Genomic DNA, 16,540 nt, shown 5'->3' with positions numbered 1-16,540 from the left:
AGGCAATACAGCAGGCTGATACTTCAAGTCCCAAGAACCAGAGGTCAGATGATGACGAGCTGGATGCAGGATCCAGAGCAAGGAAGCGAGCTTTGCCAGAATGTCCACATACATATTGGATGGAAGCCACACCCCAAAGGAAATACCCCTTACAACTGATCGGCTGATCACATCAGATCACATCATGGAGGATGACTACATCATCACTAAGAATCATGGCCCAGCCAAGTTAACACACAGCCTTAACCATCACATTGGGTAAGTGTTATAGCTTTTAGCTCTGTGTGCTGGCAAGCCCCGCTGCAACATTTTGTGCCAGTCTCCTGGTTCCTGCTGTGTTGCACCGCGATAGCTCTTGCTACTGCTGTGCCACCATCTGTCACTGTCTTCCGTGTTACAGCTCCTTCTCCTCTCTATCTGCGTCTCCCTTTAAACCTAACAGGATGGCAAAACTGACCAACTCCCTCATTCCATACACCTTATTTGCATGGTCCCACCCCCACAAGGGTTCCATGCACCTTATCTGCATTAGCAGCAAGCTATCCAATCCCCTTAGTAGGCCACAAGCACCTTATTTGCATAGTCCCACCCAATCATTGTGTTGGAATCACAAAGACTATGGCTAGAAGGGCATATTAAGTAATTCACCAGACCACAGTGGGTGGCCTATCAGTTTCATTCTTGAGAATCTCATATCACTTCCCATACCTGTATTATCATTCCTGATCTCTCTGGAAACTTTGATTCCTTTTACCTCATTTAGAAGAACCTCTTCAGTATCAGCTAGAATGGACTAAAGTTGGGTGTAGGTTTGTTCTGGCCAAACCAGCAAACTGTTAGACTCCAAGCTGCCTTCACAGAATCATGCAAAGAATATAATATCTCTAGCAATATTACACATAGCAACACATCTAGCATAATCTGCAAGTACAATTTGGTTTCCTTGGTCAAATACCCAGAAAAGCAATGTTCACATCATCACTTCTGAGTAAAGGATTAACAAAACCCTTTACCTTTGCACATGAGAATTAACCTTTGGCTAACTTTTCATTCTCTTCCACTGAAAACCTGTTAAAAGTACATGTCAATTATGTTATCTGACAACATTGTTTATGGTAAATGACTCCTGGCTGGCAGACCTGTACCTTTTTTCCTTCTATCTTAATCAAAATCCACTGAAAATCATGTTTCACTGGTCCCAATCCTTCTCCCAACTTCACTTTCATAACCCAAGATAGTTCCATGGACACAGCAATATTCTTGCCTACCCTGACACCCTTCATTTCAGATCCTTCTTACTCTGATCCTTTAAGCACAATAAGAAGGGTTGTACCGGCAAGCAAACTTTTGACAAAGAGACTCTTTGCAGATTGCCAAGCAGATGAAAATCCAGCTTCTCAGCGACAGGGACAATTATTCAGCACTACTTACTTATAGAGCAGTGGTTCTCAAAGTGTGGTCTCCATTAGGATCACCTGAGAACCTTTTAGAAAGGGAAATTCTCAGGCTCCTACCCAGGGATTTGAACCCCTTAGGTCAGGCTCGAACCCCTGCTGAGAATTTGCATTTCCACCCCAGAGATACTGAATCAGAATCTACATTTTAACAAGATCCTCAGGTGATTTTTATGTATAATACATTTTGAGACCAACTGCCCTATTAGTAGTTCTCAAAATTGGTCCCTAACCAGCAGCATTCGCATCACTTGGGTACTTGCTGGAAATGCAAAGTCTCAGCAAGGGCTTGAACTGGAACAAACTGGTTTGAAGCCCTGCTCACACCCCAGACCTACTGAGTCAGACACTTTGGACATAAAAAAAAGAAACCCCTTGCCGTCGATTCCAACTCATAGACCCTATAGGACAGAGCAGAACTGTCCCGTAAGGTTTCCAAAGTGCAGCTGATGCATTCGAACTGCCGACCGTTTGGTTAGCAGCCTGACCTCTTAACCACTGCGCCACCAGGACCCTGCAAATAGCATTTTAACAAGACCTCCAGATGATTCTGATGCACACCACTGTTCTGGGTAAAAAACCCAGAGGACATGAAAAAAGTTAGAATGGAAGCACACCTGCGATTCAGATTTTTTCCACTGGTGAGGGGGATCCAAAAAAAGGGAAGTACTGAAGGATTCATTACATAGTCAGAAAACCTACCCTGCCCCAAAGAGCTTTCCCGACAGATAGTGGATTCCAACATTCACCTCAGGAACCGGTAGATTAAGTTGCAAGGGCTCTGTTGTTGGCCAAGCTGCCCCTCGCTACGGCTCTGTTAAGGGCATCCACGTGGATTCTCAAGGGTTAACTCCTGGTGATTTCACCTTCCCCACTCCCTCCCCCTGCGCGTGCGCATTTGCACACGTGCGTAAGTGCGTGCGCGCTTGCGAAATAACGTGCCATAGAGCTGAGTAAACCTCCTATGTCCTAGAGCCGACAAGACGCTGGCTGGCTTGCTACCTGTGGTGCTTGAGCCAGACACCGTGAACACGTCAAGGTTCCGGTATGTCGGCTCACCAAATGTGGGGGAACAGGGGTCGCTTCCCGAGTGGCTGCGCAGCGCAGCCAGGGGACCGTTTGCGGTTTCTTGGGTTTATGGAGAGTCAAGGCCGCCGGGGTCACTCCTAAGCGGGGCTCCTGGACACGGCGGTCTGGTCTGTGGTTGTTTTGGTGCCTGGTCATCCCTTGCTAGGTCTTGCGTACTACTGAACGAACACCAAAAGCTGTCGGGGGCGGGTTGAACTGGGGCGTGGATGAATTCTTGCGAATCAGCCGACCGTACCGGCAACGAGCAACCTGAATTTGTGAGTGTCGGAGGAAGGGAAGGAGGAGAAGAAAGAGATCATGATGATGATCAGTTAGTGTCGTTTTTGTCTAGGGAGGGCAGCCGTGTTAACCGGTAGGACAGAATCCTTCAAGTTCCCTTCCCTTGCTTATCGTTCCATTTATATCCCTATTTTGGTAGCATTTATTCCAGTTATGTTTGAATATTTCTAGACTTGGGATGGAGAATATGTGTCCAACAGGGATAATGCCAGACTCCTGGATGATGGGGGAGGAAACGTGTACATTTTGAGAGAAAGGCACTTGGAAATTCAGTGAGATTTTGTTTTCTCCTGCCCTTCTTTTATATGTGGAGAATGTTTCTGGTGGTCTAGTCTCAGAAATTGCATCTCCAGTCTCCTCAATGATTCCCTTCCAAGTCCAGCGGGTGCCCAGTTGCCTCCAAGTATCAGACCCCTACGTGGACTAGAGAGGCTTACTGAGGAAATGGTAGTTCTTCAGTTGATCCCTGAGGTGTCACGTGTCCATTTGCAGCCCATGGAGATCCAGTTCAATTATGAATCTCAAGACTACCACCTTCTGTCAGGTGAGAAGCAGTGTATTATATCTTTCTCAGTGGTTTCAGGTGAGGAGGTTTGCTACCTTTGCTATGCTAGTGTCTTCAAGTGCTAGACATACTCATTGCTCACACTCACACTGTTAGGTAGTACCATCTCTTTAGTGATCCAAGATGAGTCACTCTACTGTGAATTCTGGCAATCAGATTCAGATAGAACCACCCCTACTCTTTTAAGACCCCAAAGTCATTCATTTTTCCCATTTATAGTCGCCTTAATATTACTCTGTCAGTGTTTGGTATTTCCCTTTTAAATTCTTTAAGTCACCTTTCTCATCTCTTATAGTGGTGTAGTTAAAACTGTTGAAGTCTGACAACCTGGATTCAAATACTATATCACTTACTAGCTAGCTGTGTGACCTTGAGTAAGTTACTTAAATTTTTTACTCTTCTGTTTCCCAACCTGTAAACCTGTAGGTTATTTTGAGGATTGTGCCAGTTATCTATTATTCCATAACAAGGTCACCAAAAACTTAGTAACCTAAAAAAACAGGAATTTTAAAACCATTTTATTTTCTTATGATACTGTAGTTCATCAGCTTGGGCTGCATTTAGTTGGGCAGATTTTTTCTCCTGATCTTGTCTGGAATCACTCAGGTAGTCAATCTAGTGGCTCAACTGGGGCTGTAGTCTAACATGGTCTCAACCACACATTTGGCTGTCTGCTGACTATGTGTTTTTAGAACCTAGCTTTTTTTTCACAGGGCAGCTAGGTTCCAAAAGCAGAGAGGGGACAAGCCCTTCAGTGTGCAACAACTTTTTCAAATCTGTGTTTGTGTTACATTTGCTCATGTTCCATTGACCAAAGCAAGACACATGACCAGCTGCAGAGTCATGGGAGAAGATGACACAAGGATATGGATAGTGAGAGGCAGGATTTATTGTTACTACATAACAAGCACTAAATGAGATCCTGTATGTAAAGCTCTGAGTACAGACCTGACTAGTATAAATTCGTTACAGCCTCTGGGTGGGTTCCAGCCACCAACCTTGCTTAACCGTTTGCACCACCCAGGGGACTCCTTTACAAATGGTGGCCACTGTTATTTTTACTGAGATAATGTTGATCCTGACTTGGTTCAGATGTTCTGTGGGGTCTCATATCCACATCATATTTTAATCCTTTTTGGTTGTTGTCCTCCCATTGCTGTTGTTTTGTCTATGAAATTCACCTTCCTTTGTCCCTTTCTTTCATTGTAGATTTTCTGCCTCTTTTAGGCTTGGAGTATGTTTGTTTTCTTTAGATACTCCTGCATTTAGAAGAGAGAATTTAGTTCTCTCCTGCATTTAGAATTTGTCCTTCCTTAAACATCTTTTCTGAGACATCTAGTTCTCATCTTCCCTGAGAATGTTTGCAGAGTTGGGCTTCCTCCTTGTAGTTTTGCATAGGTTAATGTGCATATTGCATGCATTTGTGTCTCTGGGAGTGTATGTGAAATAACATTTTTTGTTATAGAGTAATGCAAATATACTATAGGGCATTTATAAAATACAGAAAAGCATGAAAAAAATTAAATAACTACAATCTAACATCTAGAGATAGGTGGATATATGTTTTCATTCCTCTTTGGTAAATACTTAGAAGTAGAATTGCTGGGTCATATGGAAAGAGTATGTTAACATTATGAAAACTGCCAGAATTTTCTAAAGTGGCTGTACCATTTTGCATTTCCATCAGCAATGTATGAGAGGTTCAGTTCTACATCCTTGTCAACACCTGGTATTCTCAGCCTTTGTAATTTTAGCCATTTTAATGGGTATTTGGAGCCGTGGTGGCACGGTGGTTAAGAGCTTGGCTGCTAACCAAATAAGTTGGCAGTTTGAATCCACCAGCCGCTCCTTGGAAACCCTGTAGGGCTGTTGTACTCTGTCCTATAGGGTCACTATGAGTCTGAATCGACTCAAAGGCAACGGGTTTGGTTTTTTTTTATAATGGGTATTTACCAGTATTTCCCTGTGGTTTAATTTGCATTTCCCTAATTACTAGTGATGTTGAGCATTTTGTCATGTGCTTACTGACCATTCATATAACTTTTTTTTGTGAACTGTCTCTTCAGAGTTTTATTCTTTTTATTGATTTGTATTCTTAGTTTTGAGTTGTAAAAATTCTTTATAAATTATGGATTCAAGCGCATTGTCATACGTATATATTTTGTGCATATTTTCTTCCATTTGGCTTTACTTTTTTTTTTTAGTAATATTTTTTGAAGAGCAAAAGTTTATAATTTTGATGAAATTTATTAGTTTATATGATTTATGCTTTTGGTGTTCTATCTAAAATCCTTGCCTCCCTGCAAGTCATAAAGATGATCACCTAGGCTGTCTTCTGGAAGTTTATAGTTTTATCTTTAGATTTATATTACATTTCTAGTTAATATTTGTATATAGTGTGAAGAAGGAGTCAAGGTTCATTTTTGTCATCATGGATATCCAGTCTCAACACTTTTTGTTGAAAAGACTGGCCTTTTCTTTCACCACTGAATTATCTTGGCACCCTTGTTGAAGATCAGTTGTCCATATATCTTTGGGTCTCTTCCTGGACTCTGTTTGTACTATAAATGGATATGTCTGTCCTTAGGCCAGTACCACACTGCCTTGATGACTATAGTTTTGTAATAAAGTTTGAAATCAGGTAGTGTAACTTCTCTAATTTTGTTCTTCTTTTTCAAAATTTACACTCAGTGTTTAGACTCAAGGTTTAGAATCAGTTTGTCAATTTCTACAAAAATCCTACTGGGATTTTGATTGAGTTTGCATTGAATCTGTAGGTCAATTTGGGGAGAATTACCATCTTAACAATTTTAAATCTTATCTATAAATATGGTATATATTTCTCTTTATTAGGTCTTTAATTTCTCAGCAGTGTTTTATAGTTTTAATTACAGAAATCTTGCTCTTATTTTGTTGACTTTATTTCTAAATATTCAATTTTTTTGGTTCAATTGAAAAAATTTAAATTTCAGTTTCTACTTGTTCATTGCTAATATATAGAAATAGTTGGTTTTAATATATTCTAATAAATTCATTTACAAGTATTAATAGCTTTTTTGAGATACCTTAGGAATTTCTACTTACATGATTGTGTAGTCTATAAATACAGTTTGACTTTTCTCTTTAATTGTATGTCTCTCTTATTATTCATGTTTTATTATGTTGACTAGAAATGTCAGTACAATGTTGAGTGAAAGTGGTAAGACTAGACATTCTTGCCTTGTTCTCTTATTTCTAGGGGAAAAGCATTCAGTATTTGACCGTTAAGTATGATGTTAGCTGTAGGTTTTTCTTAGCTTTTAATTGGAGTAGCTAGGTCAATTTACATAGAACATAATAATTGATATGTTTGGATGTAAATCTACCATCTTCTTGTTTGTATTAATGTCTCCCCTATATATATAGTGGGACCCTGATTAAGAAGGGCTGCATTAGAGATTACAATATACACATTTGACTTATTACAATTTATCTTAGTTTAGTATTTCTTGAACAATGCAAAGATTTTATAATACTTTAATTATATTTACTTCCTCCTCTTGTGCTATTTTTCCATGTATTTTAATTCTACATATATTTTAAACTCTACAACATATTTGTATTGCCTTAATCAGTTAGTACACATTTAGATTTACCCACATGCATGCAGTCTCCGACTTATGACATATTAGAGTTATGATGAACCTCACTTATGATCGTCTTTTTTTTTGTACATCTTATCGTTAGTAGTATGTACTACATACAGTGTTGCAGCACGTAGTTTGCTGATATTATCATTCTCATGCCAACCCCCAAACACAAATAAAGATCAGATTTATAAATTTATAAAGACAATAATAAAACTTAAAAAAAAATGAGATATTCGATGTAGGTCAGAACTGACTTACAGTGGAGTCTGGCAACAGAACCCCATCATAAGCTGGAGACTACCTCTACTTTATTTTTTCCAGTGCTCTTCATTCCTACATTATCTTGCTTCCATCTGGGATTTTTTTCTTCTTCTTGAATTCCTCTTAGTATTTTTTTCAGTGCAGGCCTGCCTGTAAGAACCTTTCTCGGTTTTTGTTTATCTAGAAATATCTTTATTTTGACTTTTCTTAGACATACTTTCTCTTGTTATGGAATTCTAGGTTGACACATTTTCTTTCAGCATCTTAAAGATGGCATTCTATTGTCTTCTGGTTTCCATTGTTTCTGTTGAAGTTAGTACGTGAGAGATAATTCTTCATGAGTCTTTTGTGTTTCTGTACATCTTGCAAACAGAGGCACTGATTGCCTTTCTTCTGGACTATTTTTTCAAGAACATTATATGGCCAACAGCTTTTGAATATAGTGATAGTGTCTCCATTGAGACAGAGAATGCTTAGTTCCCATCATGAAAGACTTGGATCTACTGGGCTCAGGGTTCCACTCCTGTAATTCAACCTACTATATGTGTCACCCTGTGGGAATCGGGGCTCGGGAATCATGCAAATGCTGATGTTCTGTCTGTTACTGCTGCAACAAACTTTTCTTTGTCTCTCACCTAGGAGTCTCTAGTCTTCTTCAGCAGCCATGAATCCATAGTAGGCTAACTTGTTAGCTTGCAAGTAGGATAAAGTCTCAGGTTTTTCACAGTTCTTGGCAGTTTTGGTGACAAGGATGGGATGCTGACAGAGACACGGCTTTCTGGAAGAGGAAGTGTGAGGGCCTCATAGGCTGAATAACAGAATTTGAAGGGGAAGTCCATGGGAATTGGTAGTTAACATGTTGACCAAATTGTATGGTCAACTGGGCAATAAATGTTTCTCTGTTTTATTGTCTGTTAATGAGGAGGAATTGGGGAAGTGGTTGCATGTCAAGTCCAGGAAATAAGTTCAAAGACAGCTCCCAGATTGTTCCCTGGTTGTTGCTAACTCCCCTCCAGGGGGCCTTCCACACCAATTCAGTGGGTCAGCCTCAGGTTAACCTCATTGTAACCACTAGTATTAAGAGTCATCCTGTGTGAACAGAAGATTTCAATCCCTTTTAGACAGTAGTTACAAGACATATATATCTACGCTGAGCATGAAAAGAGGGAAATTTGGGATCACTATGGACAGAAACCAGGCAGATTGTTAGAATTTTGGCTGGCTTGCTTGGGTGGGGTGCCTAATGCTTATTAAGGAAGAATGGAAACAGCTAAGCTGCCTTACTACTCAGCCTCTCCTGCAGTCTGTGATGCCAGCCTTTGATCACTTGGAAATAACAATAAAATGTCTGAGAGTTATATTTGCATTGGGTCCAAGCTCTGTGGTCTAGTGTTTGACACTATGAATTGTCGTATATAGAAATATATGTTTCTTATTCCTTAATTCAACAATATTATTTACTTTGGTATATTTATTTTTTTCAGCGGATAATATATACAGATGATAAAGTCAAGCCTTACAAAAGTATATGCAGTAAAAAGTTTCTATTCCTCATACCTCTGGCCATCTGACTCCTAATTGTCTTCATATTTAATCACTGTTACCATTTTCTGGGTATTCTTCCTAAAGGCATTCCTGTAACCCATTTCTGGGCAGAGCTAGGGTGGCCCTTCATCTGGATGAGAACATAAGCCATAATTTTCATAGTAAAATGTCAGGTGTCCAACTGGATTATCCCTTTGGAAGCCTATGGATTTTTCCACTCAATAAAATCAGACAGTTGTATGAAAACTCAGTATTGAAGTGATTGCTGTCCTTATGCACTGGGATCATTAACCTTTATGTGTTTATTGTATAATACGCTTGGAACCCAGTAATGCGCTCTATTAGTTGTTAATAATGAATTTTTCTACCATTTCTAAAATTTGAGAGAAGATACCTAGTAATTGAAGGGTTTTGTTTTCATTCATTCATTCATTTACTTTTGGTCCAACTAGTTGGATAGTGCTAGATAAAGCCCAGCCGATTTTTCTGTTTTTTAGACTCTCACACTTTTTTAACATTTTTATCTTATATATGTTAGTAAATTTCTTATGTATTAGCTCCTAATTTAGTCAGAGTTTCCCAATCACTGGTTAATATGATCCATTACATGTTGATTCTTCCTAGTTTACCTCTCAGTGGGTAATTTTCAGTGTTTTGGAGTACTCCCATATTATGATGATATTTTATAGTTGTACCAGTATATACTGATCTGTTTCACGTGAAACTTTCTCACAGTATGAAGACCACATTTTATTTGGATTTTGTTTATCATTCCAGATGGTGAGACTAAAACCAAGATTGGAGAGTCAGCTTCAAAGGAGGAAATTTCAGCAAAAAGTGGACCATTGACTGAAGGTTCTGGTAATCCCAGAAAGGCTGTTCTCCAGGATTCTGAGTGCAGTGAATTCTGTGAATTTGGGGTTAAATTAAATGAAAAATATCAGAACCTTTTAAAAAGAAAACAACATAACTGTGATGAATTGGGGCAAAGCTTTGCTTGGAGCACAGGCCTTATTAGGCATCGAATGACCCACTGGAAGAAACCCTATGAATGTGATAAGTGTGGAAAGGCCTTTAGTGTAAGCTCAGCCTTGGTTCTGCATCAGAGAATTCATACTGGGGAGAAACCCTATACTTGTAATTGGTGTATTAAAAGTTTCAGTCGGAGCTCAGACCTTATTAAACATGAAAGAGTCCACACTGGTGAAAAACCTTATAAATGTGATGAATGTGGTAAAGCCTTCAGTCAGAGCTCAGATCTTATTATACATCAGAGAATCCATACAGGAGAAAAACCCTATCAATGTAATCATTGTAGTAAAAGTTTTAGCCAGCGCTCAGACCTGGTTAAACACCAGAGAATCCATACTGGAGAGAAGCCTTATACATGTAATCAATGCAATAAACATTTTAGTCAGAGTTCTGATGTTATAAAACATCAAAGAATACACACTGGTGAAAAACCGTATAAATGTGATGTGTGTGGAAAAGCCTTCAGTCAGAGTTCAGATCTTATTTTACATCAGAGAATCCACACTGGAGAGAAACCATATCCATGTAATCAGTGTAGTAAAAGTTTTAGTCAGAACTCAGACCTTATAAAACATCGAAGAATCCACACTGGAGAGAAACCCTATAAATGCAGTGAATGTGGAAAAGCTTTTAATCAGAGCTCAGTTCTTATTCTCCATCAAAGAATTCACACTGGAGAGAAACCATATCCGTGTAATCAATGTAGCAAAACCTTCAGTAGGCTTTCAGATCTTATTAATCATCAACGAATTCACACTGGAGAGAAACCTTACCCGTGTAATCAGTGCAGTAAAATGTTTAGTCGAAGATCAGATCTTGTTAAACATCATAGAATTCATACAGGTGAGAAACCCTATGAATGTGATGAATGTGGGAAAAACTTTAGTCAGAGCTCAAACCTTGTTCTACACCAGAGAATCCACACTGGAGAGAAACCCTATCCATGTAGTGATTGTACTAAAAGTTTTAGTCGTCGTTCAGACCTTGTTAAACATCAAAGAATACACACTGGAGAGAAACCTTATACATGTAATCAGTGCGATAAAAGTTTTAGCCAAAGCTCAGACCTCACTAAACATCAGAGAGTACACTCTGGGGAAAAGCCCTATCATTGTGATAGTTGTGAGAAAGCCTTCAGTCAGAGTTCTGACCTTATTCTTCATCAGAGAATTCACACTGGAGAAAAACCATATCCATGCACCCAGTGCAGCAAAAGCTTCCGTCAGAACTCAGACGTTATCAAACATCAGAGAATCCACACTGGTGAAAAACCATATAAGTGTAATGAGTGTGGGAAGGCTTTCAGTCAGTGCTCAGCTCTTATCCTACATCAGAGAATCCACACTGGTGAGAAACCATACACGTGATCAGTGTGGCGAAAGCTTTAGTCGACGTTCTGATCTTGTTAACCATCAAAGACTCCACACCAGTGAGAAGCCATATAAATGTGATGATGTGTGAAAAAACCTTCAGCAGTTGTATGGATCTTGTTGAACACCAGAGAATCCACCCTGGAGAGACACTTTACCAGTGTGTTCATTGCGGCAGAAGTTTTAGCCAACTCTCTGATCTTATTAATCATTAGAAAGTCCATTCTGGAGAAGGCAATATAGATGTGATAAGCATGGGAAAACCTTTAATGTATACACCAATTTTATTTAGCATCAGAGACACCATACCAGGAAAAAAAACCGCTATGAATGATATTGATGGTTATGAAAAAGGCTTTAATCAATTCTCAACTCTTGTATTACACTAAAACACACACTGGGGAGAAAAGAGTAATTTTCAGGATGAAAGTCTAATTCAGAGTGCAGACAGCATTACTAAAGGAAAATTCTGAAGAGGAGACTGCAGATTGTGGGGGAACCTTCCATGTAAATAAAAATTTTACACAATGTCAATAACAATGGAAAAAATTCCTATCTTTGTTATAATTATTATGTAAGAAAAGTTCTAGTCTTTCACTGAAACAAATTGACAATAGGAAAATTTTATCGTAAGAAATGTGTTTAACAGTATTAATGTAGAACCTTATCAGATACTAGAAAAATCAGTGTGGGGAGGTGTTCAGTCAGAACTCAATAGGAACTGTATTAGTGCTATATACTCTCAAACCTTTAGTGAACCCAACTTAATTATTGTGTATCAGAGAAGTTATATTAGAGAATGTAGGGAGAACTTATATTCCCTCCATACCTTAATTGGTTTTCATTCTGATATCACATTTATCCTCTGATAGCTGGGGAGTCTTACCTTATGCTAATGCTAGTTATCTGTCTTTAAATTTACTGTGTGTAAACATGCTGTGCTATTCTGGCATTGAACTAGGAGTCAGGTAGCCAGAAGCATGAGGAATAGAAACTTTTTACTGCATATATTCTCATAAGGCTTGACTTTTTAAAATTATCTGTATATATTATCCATTTAAAAAAATAACCAAAGTAAATAAAATTGTTGAACTAAGGACTAAAAACCCAAAACCAAACCCACTGCCAATGAGTTGATTCTGATTCATAGTGACTGCGTAATAGAGTAGAACTGCCCCATAGGGTTTCCAGAGCGGTAAATATTTGTGGAAGCAGACTGCCCATCTTTCTCCCATGGAGCAGCTGGTGGGTTCGAACCACTGACTTTTTGATTAGCATTGAGCGCTTAACCACTGCACCACAAGGGCTCCTTGAATTAAGGAATAAGAGGTATATATTTGTATATGACAATTTGTAGTGTCAAACACTAGACCACAGAGCTTGGACCCAATGCAAAAAAAACCTCAGACCTTTTATTGTTTCCAAGTGATCGAAGGTTGGCATCATAGACTGCGGGAGGGACTAAGTAGTAAGAAAGCTTAACTGTTTCCATTCTTTCTTAATAAGTATTAGGCACCCCATCCAAGCAAGCCAGCCAGCCAGCCAAAATTCTAACAGTTCACCTGGTTTCTGTCCATAGCTATCCGAAATTTCCCTCTTTTCGTGCTCAGTGTAGATACGTATCTCCGTAACTTATTGTCTGAAAGGTGGTGAAACATTCTGTCCACACAGGATGAACCTTAATACCAGTGGTTACGATGAGGTGACCGCTGAATTGGTGTGGAAGGCCCCATGGAGGAGAGAGCAACAACCAGAGAATTATTTGCGCAGCTGGTTTTGAACTTACTTCCTGGACTTGGCCTACAATCACTTCCCTAATTCCTCTTCATTAACAGACAATAAAGTAGAGAAATGATGTATTGCTCAGTTGACCATCCAGTTTTTTTTTTAAATTATACTTCAGATGAAAGTTTACAGAATGAATTAGTTTCTCATTAATTAATACACATACTGTTTTGTGACATTGATTGCTGACCCCCATGACATGTCTACACTCTCCCCTTCTTGACCTTGGGTTCCCCATTACCAGCTTTCCTGTCCCCTCCTGCCTTCTCGTCTTTGTGCCTGATCTGGTGTGCCCATTTAGTCTCCTTTCATTTTATAGGCGGTCTAATCTTTGCCTGAAGGGTGAACCTCAGGAGTGACTTCAGTACTGAGTTAAAAAGATGTCCGGAGGCTGTACTCTTGGCATTTCTCCAGTCTCTGTGAGACCAGTAAGTCTGGTCTTTTTTTGTGAGTTTGAATTTTGTTCCATATTTTTCTCCAGCTCTGTCCAGAACCCTCTATTGTGATCCCTGTCAGAGCGATTGGTGGTGGTAGCTGGGCACCATCTTGTTGTGCTGGACTCAGTCTGGTGGAGGCTGTGGTAGTTGTGGTCCGTTAGTCCTTTGGACTAATCTGTCCCTTATGTCTTTGGTTTTCTTCATTCTCCCTTGCTTCTGAAGGGGTGAGACCAGTGGAGTATCTTAGATGTCTGCTCACAAGCTTTTAAGACCCCAGATGCTACTCACCAAAGTAGTATGTAGAACATTTTCTTTATAAACTATGTTATACCAGTTGAGCTAGATGTACCCCAAGACCATGGTCCCCAACCCTCAGCCCAGTAATTTGGCCCCTCAGGGAGTTTGGATGTGTCTGTGAAGCTTCCATGCCCTTGCCTTTGACCATACAATTTGGTTTACATGTTCACTACCAATTTCCATGGACTTCCTCCTCAAATCCTGTTATTCAGCCTGCAAGTCCCTCACACTTCCTCTTCTAGAAAGCCGTATCTCTGTCAGCATCCCATCCTTGTCACCAAAATTGTCAAGAACTGTGAAAAACCTGAGATTTTATCCTACTTGCAAGCTAACAAGTTAGCCTACTATGGATTCATGGCTTCTGGAAGACTAGAGACTCCTAGGTGAGAGACGAAGGGTTTGTTACGGCAATAGCAGTAGACAGAACATCAGTATTTGCATTGGTTCCCGAGCCCCAATTCACAAAGGGTAACACAGTCAGTGGTTGAATTACTTGGTGGAACCCTGAGCCTAGTAGATCCAAGTCTTTTATAATGGGTACTAAACATGCCTATTCTCTACTTCAGTGGCAACAGTATCACTGTATTCAAATGCTGTTGGCCATATAATGTTCTTGAAAAATAGTCCAGAAGAAAGGCAATCAGTGCCTCTGTTTGCAAGATGTACAGAAACACAAAAGACTCATGGAGAATTATCTCTCACCCACTAACTTCAATGGAAACCAAAAGACAACAGAATGCCATCTTTAATATGCTGAAAGTATGTCGACCTAGAATTCCATAACAAGAGAAAATGCCTCTAAAAAAAAGTCAATGATATTTCCGGATAAACAAAAACTGAGAAAGGTCCTTACCAGCAGGCCTGCACTGAAAAAAATACTAAGGGGAATTCAAGGAGAAGAAGAAAAAAATCCCAGATGGAAGCAAGATAATGTAGGAATGAAGAGCACTGGAAAAAATAAAGTAGAGATAGTCTCCAGCTTATGATGGGGTTCTGTTGCCAGACTCCAGTGTAAGTCAGTTCTGACCTACATCGAGTACCTCATTTTTTTTAAGTTTTCTTTATTATTGTCTTTATAAATTTATAAATCTGATCTTTATTTGTGTTTGGAGGTTGGCATGAGAATGATAACATCAGCAAATGACACTGCAACATTGTATGTAGTACATATTACTAACAATAAAATGTACCAAAAAAAAAAAACAGCAACAACAAAAAAAAGGATCGTTAAGTGCAGTTCGTCATAACTCAAATATGTCATAACTTGGGGACTACCTGTATGTGGGTAAATCTAAATGTGTACTAACTGATTAAAGCAATAAAAATATCTTGTGGAGTTTAAAATGTATGTGGAATTAAAATACATGGAAAAATAGTACAAGAGGAGGTAGATAGAATTAAAGTATTATAAAGTCTTTGCATTTTCCAAGAAATACTAAATTAAGATAAATTGTAATAAGTGAAATGTGTATACTGTAATCTCTAATGCAGTCTTTCTTGACCAGGGTCCAACTAGATGTATAGGAGAGACATGAATACAAACAAGAAGATGGTAGATTTACATCCAAACATATCAATTATTATGCTTCAAGTAAATTGACCTAACTACTCCAATTAAAAGCTAAGAAAAACCTACAGCTAATATAATTAATGATTCAAATACTGAATGCTTTTCCCCTAGAAATAAGGGAAGAAGGCAAGAATGTCTACTCTTACCACTTTTATTCAACACTGTACTGACATTTCTAGTCAACATAATAAAACGTGAAAAATAACAGAAATAAATCTGAGAGAAAAAACTAAAACTATAGACTACACAATCATGTACTTAGAAAATCGTAAGATATCTCAATAAAGTTATTAATACTTGTAAATGAGTTTATTAGAGTATCTTAGTTATCTAATGCTGCTATAATAGAAATACCACAATTGGATGGATTTAACAAAGAGAAATTTATTCTCTCACAGTCTAGGAGGCCGGAAGTCCAAATTCGGGGCACCAGCTCTAGGGAAAAGCTTTCTCTCTCTAGGTTTTGGGGGAAGGCCCTTGTCATCAATCTTTCCCTGGTCTAGGATCTTCTCAGCACAGGAACCCCAGGTTTAAAGGATGTGCTCCACTTCCATGCATCTTTGGTGTTCATTCTCCTTTGCTCCAGGTGGGTTGGGACCAATTGATGCATCTTAGATGGCTGCTCACTAGCTTTTAAGACCCCAGACACTGCTCAGGAAAGTGGGATGCAGAACATTTTCTTAATAAACTTTGTTATGCCAGTTGACATAGATTTCCCCCAAAATCATGGTCCCCAGACCCCTGCCTCTGCTACTCTGTCCCTTGAAGTGTTTGGTTGTGTTCAGGAAACTTCTTAGCTTTTAGTTTAGTCCAGTGGTACTGACTTCCCCTGTATTGTGTGTTGTCCTTCCCTTCACCTAAGATAATTCTTGTCTACTGTGTAGTTAGTGAATTCCTCTCTCCCTCCCTCCCCACCCTTGTAACCATCAAAGACTGTTTTCTTCTCTGTTTAAACCTTTTCTTGAGTTCTTATAATACTGGCATTGTACAATGTTTGTCCTTTTGTGACTAATTTCACTCAGCATAATACCTTCCAGATTCATCCATGTTATGAGATGTTTTGTGGATTCATCATTGTTCTTTATCATTGTGTAGTATTCCATTGTGTGAATATACCATAATTTCTGTATCCATTCATTCGTTGATGGGCATCTAGGTTGTTTCCATCTTTTTGCTATTGTGAACAGTGCTGCAGTGAACATGGGTGTGCATATATCTATTCGTGTG

General features: G+C 39.1%; 1 protein-coding gene across 1 annotated transcript in view; it reads left to right on the top strand.

Annotated features, from left to right (window-relative positions):
* The window catches only part of LOC105756507 (zinc finger protein 271-like), a 49,457-nt gene extending 37,115 nt beyond the window's left edge, over window positions 1-12,342 (top strand). Inside the window, 3 exon segments of the mRNA XM_023735449.1 lie at window positions 9,863-11,217; window positions 11,219-11,309; window positions 11,311-12,342. Coding sequence (XP_023591217.1) covers window positions 9,863-11,217; window positions 11,219-11,309; window positions 11,311-11,613 — 1,749 coding nt within the window. The 3' untranslated portion in view covers window positions 11,614-12,342.
* The last annotated feature ends 4,198 nt before the right edge of the window (window positions 12,343-16,540 follow it).

This window comes from Trichechus manatus, unplaced genomic scaffold (assembly GCF_000243295.1).
Source record: "Trichechus manatus latirostris isolate Lorelei unplaced genomic scaffold, TriManLat1.0 scaffold00078, whole genome shotgun sequence".
Lineage (NCBI taxonomy): Eukaryota > Metazoa > Chordata > Mammalia > Sirenia > Trichechidae > Trichechus > Trichechus manatus.
The sequence above is the reverse complement of the archived record's forward strand: the minus strand, read 5'-3'. Positions and strand labels throughout refer to the sequence as shown.